This window comes from Notolepis coatsorum (assembly GCF_963971535.1).
Source record: "Notolepis coatsorum genome assembly, contig: SCAFFOLD_1145, whole genome shotgun sequence".
In the NCBI taxonomy this organism is placed as follows: Eukaryota; Metazoa; Chordata; class Actinopteri; order Aulopiformes; family Paralepididae; genus Notolepis; species Notolepis coatsorum.
The window spans coordinates 1-7500 of record NW_028172558.1 but is presented as its reverse complement, the minus strand read 5'-3'; the positions used below and the strand labels follow the sequence as shown (position 1 = coordinate 7500).

The window sequence follows — 7500 nt, the reverse complement described above, 5'->3', positions numbered from 1 at the left end:
GATTAATTGTATCTAAAGCATAATAATAGGACGCAGAAGGCCACTGAATAGAGACAACCCCAGAGGCCTATACAGTATAGCAGCAGTGGCTTAAAGGAGGCGAAGTCTTCGCGCCATGCATAACAATTGCACCTGTCAGTGTGGACCGCAGCGAAATTTATGACCGCAAATGTTATGGTTGTAAACGCCTTAGAGAGAGGAATGAAAAGCAAAACACTCCTCGAGACCCGTAGCCCTCAGACGTGTAAAACTGAGCGCGTAGGAGGAAGGCAAGGGAAAGAATTTGTGCACTGCGCGACATCATCTATACACGGGAGCCGCTTTATATAAAAAGCCGAGCCTCTCGGAGTCTCTCTCTCTCCCCGCATTCTGCTACTGAACTTCTGGTCAAACGGAAGTCTTGTTGTTGATATACCATCGCCGCAGATTTAACCGGAGTTCGTTTGTTTATTAAAAAGGGGATATCAGCGATGAGGCATGGTATATATAGTCTCTATAAAATTCGGAACTGGTGTGGAGAATGTGGTGCATGTATTAATTTTCATGTTTTTACATTGTCGTTTTTTCTGTATACTTCTGTCATGTGAGAGAGGGTACTTTGTTTTAAACTGTTATTATATTTGTTTAAAAAAAAAAAGTCCAACTCGGCGTTAATCCGTATAGTAGCCTATCCTGCAATGTTGCAAACATGGATTTCATCGTTTGTATAGCCATCAGCCATCCGAAAAGAATTAGGCTGCTATACACTTCGAATTAGGACATCCGTCAGTTTTTGCTACTGCCTCCAATCCAAATGATTACATTAGTACTGCAGAGATTAGATTTAGACACAATTGTGTAACAACGAGCTATACTACGCTCACGGTTTCGTTATGAACTCGCTTTGTTTATGCACTATAGCCTTCATTATAGAAATGTTACTCACCGTAATGTGTGCAGATGTGTTTGGGATCCCTCACGCATTCATGACCGCTTGCACCTCGACCTGAGAGACGAAACCAAATGTGTTACACGATCCACTCCCCCCCCCCCCATCCTATAAGAAATGCTTTTGTTTTTTTTTCTTGTTCAAAATGTTGGGTCTCTGCAGAACCTTTAATGGGCCTGGTTGGTTGGCCTATATCTCCTCGGATGCCTGCTTTACTATATATTAAAATAAAATAATGTAAAATAAAATAAAATAAATAGCCTATTAGGCAGCATCAATCAGATTTGTATTGAGAATAAAAACAAGATGGATTATTATTTCTCCTTTATCCAAACCTACTCAGAGATATATAAAACATTATATATATTGGAATATATTGAAAATGGGACTTGGGAAAAAGATATATATATAAGATGAATAGGCACACTGCTGCTAGCCCAGTACTATAGAAAGAAAAGTCTTACACATGCATTTCTTTCAAACAAAGGGCTCCCCAAAATATTTAGCAGTCATAAGCCTTTTCGGTGACCCCTGGCTCCTCCAGCCTTAACTCAAAGTTTAATGAACAACGTGCGAGCTGACTATTTAAGCCTGATGGTGAAATCCAAACCAACTTTTCCCAACCAGTCCCCACCATGATGCCTGTTATGCCGCGAGGACGAGAGACGCTGCAGGACCACTGGATATTATTAACCACGTAATTAAATCTAAAACAAAATAATCTAATCGTGTTCAAATGTGAGTTTGAACCTTCCTGTTTCTTTTTTTTCTTTCTTCCATTTGAGGATAATAGTCTCTATATTATGACGCACGTGGGGGTTTGTCTTCGATGTGGAGTAGCCTGTACTGAATTGTTATTATTATTATTATTATTATTATTATTATTATTATTATTATTATTATTATTATTATTATTATTATTATTATTATTATTATTATTATTATTATTATTATTATTATTTTGAAGTGGTGGTGCAGTGCTGGAGTCTATATGTTTTATTAAGTGGCTTCGAGCACAGTGTCACGTCTATTGGCAGACATGGTGCTCTATTCAAACGAGAATGTTTTTCGCCTACGCATTGCTACGGTAAGTTTAGTAAACACAATGGCGCGCCGCGAGATGTCACGAGGATTATGTGGATAAGGGGTCGTTGACTCACTTCATTATGTCTTTATTAATATTAAACTTTAAATGTTTCAACTGAATCCTATTTGTCTGACGGTTCGGACGGTGCATGGGCCTTGGTAGGAATGCTATGTGCACATAAGGGTCAATCGCCTCATGATAAATAACCTATAATGTTCATTCATTCTTGTACAATTACAGATGATGTGGGCGTCTATTCCTCTTTTTATATGGCGATATTATAGTCTACAATACAATCGTATTACCAATTTGTAAGTTGCAGTCATTCTGCAAACTGAAGATATATTAGATGCATAATGTTTAAATAGTGTACAAATGTTTACTCACTATTTGTAAAACAATGTTTCAGTGTTCAATCAAGGCTTATCAACAATCAAATCCCTGTTAGAAAACTAGAGGAGAATAATCAACTTGAACAATACTGTGGGTTTGGTTAATTTAGGCCTATAACGTGTAATCCCATAATCAGTAAACAGTATTTTATTGCATATAGTAATATAGTCTAATAACAGCCAGTATTACTGACAAGTAGGATAGCATGCCAAACATATTTGTAATTACAATAAGGCAATATTGTGAAAATGAAGAATGTGCCTTTGTGTTGCGTTAACGAGCACAGAAAAGGCTAATCCCCCAAATATTCGATATGAATCCATAATATAACGGTGCAGGTTAACAAAGCCATATCGTTGAAACCACATAAATCATGGCTAGCGCCACACTGACGATAAGACAACAAATTAATGTGATTTACGATCCGGCAGACGGAATGAAAAGTTCCTCTTGACGATACTTCTTCCTTTTGGTAGAGTTTTCCCCCGAAACCCCAAATCGTCAGAAAATCCTTTTGTCAACAACATAGACCGCATCAGTCCGTGTAATATTAGAAAGCAAAAATTATATAAATTTCTTCTGAAATTGCACTTATATAAGTCCTCACGGTCGCCTGCCTGAGCGACATTAATAGGCACGACCGTCCTACGAATGGAATAAATCATATTTATTCCCTTGCATTGTATTAACCCGTGGTTAAAGGTTGCATTTTGCCATGCGATTGCTTACCTGTGAATCAATTCATCATAAACCAGCGGTTCTCAGTCTCAATTCCTTTCCATGTAGCCTCTAGAATAAATCCTTCACCCTTTGTCTGCAGACAGTGCTGTCCCACACCTGATGTTGCTGTTTTTCAGACATTTCCATATACCAATGAAGACAGTATTCCCGATAGAATGGAAGGACTCGCATTCAACTACCAATAAAAAGCGAACAAGGAATCCTTATTCTCCCCCAAAAAATCCCTGGCAATCAATCACCCATTGGAATACACAGGTATTGAGGGGGGGGGGGGGACAACGGATAGGCCTATTTAGATTTGCAGCTAGGATTTTGTATTTTTCGGAAGCTTTATGATGACAAATAAAGGCACTGCCTTAAGATACAAGCATATTTGTTCACGTGATCATGCTGGCAGATTGTTCCCTTTGCCTCTTCTTCAACCATCCCTTACCTCACGAATCCATTTTGATAAAGGATGGCGCTTATTTCCTCGTCTGAACTGTGTGCTGAAAGTATTCCATTGCTTCCTTTCTCATGCCTTTTCCAATTGCAGGCTTTGGAATTAGAATTACACTGCATATTACACGGTTATAATAGGATATAAACAACGGCGTATATGTTTATATTAAGGGTTTTATTCTCCGTGAGATTGCGTGTCCTATATGTGTGTATTGCTCTGATAATATTTATCCGTTGATTGCTATAGTCACTTTGCACCACGTCTTAAAACAATAACGTGGGTATCTTCAAAACACACGTATGGAGGAGAAATGTATAATGTATAATATGTAACGTGTATACAGTGTAGAGGATGAACATACCCTTGTTGTTTATTGCATGCTTTTAAACCTAGAATGCATGGATTTAATTTGGACTGACTATAGTAGTCACGAATCGACATATGGGCCCGACATACACGTTTGAATGATTTATGAAACAATGGGCGATTGCAAATAACCCAAACTGACACTGGAATTGTATTCAAATAAACCACATAACCCCCCTTTTGTCCGCTGTGTCTGTCTCCTCACAATGTGAAAGCATACGGCATGGCTGCTTCCCACAGAATACAAAAAAGAGAGAGCGAAATATTTAGTTTTTAACCACTTCATGGTTTCCATGTAAACCGAAAATGAAATGTTTTAAAGGGAAACTAATAGCACCATGGGCGAACGGATCAAATGAAAGATGGGAGATGGTTGGAAGCCATAAAGACCGCGGGCATGCCGAGAGGTAGGTAAACTTGCTCCGAGGAGAAGGTTCAGGGCTACTTGCATCGCAGCATATGTTCGCGGGGGCAATAAAAGTGAAAGATTTACAGTGTTCGGCCGGCCCCAACAGCCTCACACCCATTCAGGAATCACCGGCAATGATTTACAACGAGGCAGAACTGTCAACCTGCCCCAAACACAACTTCCACGACTCTCAGAAATAAAAAATCAAACCACCACCACCCCCACCCCCCCTCCCCCCTCCCCACAAACAACAATAAAAACAACACGGTTAGAAATGGACTCTATAACTAAACAAATATCATATGATGCATCCCAATTTGTAGAACTATGCCTTTAACACAGACTAGTATAGCGTTATAAGCATGTAGTTATACTTATAGGATATCACAGCGCCAAGTGGAAAATATATAAAATATATCCTTTTTGTTTTGTTTTAACAAAACCACTCCTCCAAATAAGCCAAATCTGAATTAATCGGAATAATTAATTAGTGGGCCCAATGCGCAAGCTATATATGTGTCCAACATAGCTATATTTATTCAGTACAAGCACATAATGCCAAGCCAAAGTAAAAGTTACTAATATTTTCATAGATAGAACATCTGCAAGGCCGATAATTAAGTTGCAAAAGCAGAACCCCGGCGGTGCCACATATTATATTCCATAAAAACACACAGCATTGAGCAGCACAACCCGTCTGTGTGCAGAGCGCTCATCAAAGGGCGCTATTTATCAAAATAACTGACAATCGTCATTTACCACCTCAGTCAAGAAAGAATGTTGAAATATTTACCTCCCGAGCATCCATCGGTGCGGATGTTGTTGTTGTTGTGCTATAAAGTGCAGCAGGGCTTTACCGATGCGCGTTGAGTATAGTGTTGTCGGCACCGGTTTGGATATTATTTTCGTGGGATCTCTTCAGTTTTCAACTCTGATAGAGTCCTTGCGATTAATGACGACGGCGTGATTCTTACCGGGGGACGTGCTGCATTAATTATTTAGACAATCACGTGGTCAAGAATATAGAGAGAGGGAGCGGAGTGGTATAGTATAGTCTCTCGAATTATATCTCCGAATGCAGACAGCGCAGTTTAATACATCTTAAAGGGGCTGTCTGGCTTATTGGCGAGGCTCCCTGCGAACAGCTGGAAATAAAACATGGCCGTGGTGATGGTGTTAGAGCCATTGTGCAGCGCGGCGGTGGTGTCTCGTCCCCCGGTCGGTCGGTCGGTCGGTCGGTCGGCGCAGTGTCATTGGAAACGGCACTGCCTGCATGGCTCTCATGTATTGCTTGCAGACATGCGGGTCAATGTACTACTATACAATACACACGGTGCGTTTTTAAGGGTTGGTCTGACCTGATTGCATTGTGTTAAAAGAGAGCATGCATGCCTCAATTCAAGCCGTTCAACAAGCACGATTTAATAAACAGTGAACAGATATATAATATTGAATCATTATTTGAATGTGAAATGAGCCTTGACAACTATATAGGCTAATTTGACTATAGAACCGTGATGTAGGCTACTGCATGGTGTATATCTTTCTCTCGGTCTCTCTCTTTTCTGATCTATGTGCAGATAGGGTGGCCTGCTATAGGCGATACGGTGATGATGGCACATTCATGGCGATAGGTGAGCGCGGCATCAAGATGAGCCACGAGCCGCGGGCGGCCCTGGCCTGGCTGAATCTCTAGGGCGCGTGCACGCGGGAGCACAAACGCAACGCGCACGCGCTTGCATTCTCAACTCTCTTTGACTTGCACACACGCACGCACGCTCGGTGCTGCTGCTTATCCCGGCCACCATCACCATCTCGCACGCGCGTGCAAGCCTAGGCCTGCGTTCTGCAGGGTGTACAGTATAACCGGTGGTCATGCAAATGGCGAGGCAGACGAACAATGGAAACTGATAGTCTGTTCCATCCATGCATCTAGAGTTTGCTATTGCGTGCGTCTATTGAGTCCAACTTTCAGGGAACTGATTCTAAACTGATTTCAGAAAGTGGACGCGGGTGGATATAAGGATGCAGGGACGTGTCAACAACAATACACGTCATTTCTCGAACTGATTTTTATTTAATTTTTTTGTTGGCCAAAGTAGCCTATATCAATGTGTGCTATTATTGATGAATGCTGCATGACGTTTGGGGTGGTATTGTATAGCAATGGGGGGAAAAAACTATTTTATGAACTTTTCAAAGCAAAATAGGGTTTGTTTGTTTTGTCAAATGTTTGATAAGCCTGGGGGGGGGTACGTGGTGCGTTTGCGCACCTATACTACACAACACAGCCCAATGTAAAAGGTTTAAGAAACATGTTAAGAACATGTGTCCACAAGCAAATACCCTTTAAAAGAATGAATAGAGCATATGACCCCCCCCCCCCCCTACACGTTAGGTTTCGCAAACGACAATGTGCACGCACGTTCATCAAAGCTCGTCCACTGATATTGAGAGAGCTCTGATCACATTTGATTTATATTTAAAATATACTCTCATCTCACAATTTCACCAAATTCATATAACCAGGTTGCTTTTTCCTGCACGCGTAAAACTTTTGGTGCAATTATGACAAGTGAATGTGGGAAGAACCGTGTTGCCATTATACAAAAGCTCCAACCCTTCGTGGACCATGCAATAAAGACCACCAAAGCTCACCAATCAGTCTACACTCTAAAATGCAGTTTTATTGTCTTGAATAAAACAAAGACTTATTCAAATAGAGTGAAACCTTGCGACAAAACACCTTTCGCAGCCTTTTAAATGCATAATCGGTAGAAATCTTTATTTTATTTCAATAAACTTTTCACATCTGGATGCACAGTACAGGATAAAAAGCACGTTGCCTACAAAAATAAAACCAAAAGGATTGCATATTGACATGTGAGACATAATAGACGCATATATCAGAACATTTCGGGAGGAAGTGCACCTGATATAATAAATACATTTTAACAAGTTTAAACCATGGCATGTATATAAGCATTGAGCATTTTTTGTTCTCCCAATGCTCTAGTTTTAGTCTGAGGGGGGAATCCGTATATGACCAATGCGAATAGCGCCTGTAAGAGAGAAATGCGGTGGGTCCGCGGGTCAGGGGTGCTGGGGTCAGTCAGTCCTCGCGGCTGAAATCT

At 40.7% G+C, this 7500-nt stretch overlaps 1 protein-coding gene across 2 annotated transcripts in view; it reads right to left on the bottom strand.

The window, feature by feature from the left end:
• Positions 1–5546, bottom strand: part of hoxd3a (homeobox D3a) — a 9758-nt gene extending 4212 nt beyond the window's left edge. The window contains exons 1-2 of one of the 2 annotated variants that reach the window (XM_084338981.1): positions 5160–5546; positions 926–985 (exon numbers count right to left, since the gene is read on the bottom strand). In XM_084338981.1, the coding sequence (XP_084195107.1) occupies positions 926–963 (38 nt within the window). In that variant the 5' untranslated portion in view covers positions 964–985; positions 5160–5546. Of the gene's footprint in view, positions 1–925; positions 986–3137; positions 3499–5159 lie in introns of those variants that run through there. The other variant, XM_084338982.1, reaches the window with a different exon arrangement.
• Between the last annotated feature and the right edge of the window lie 1954 nt (positions 5547–7500).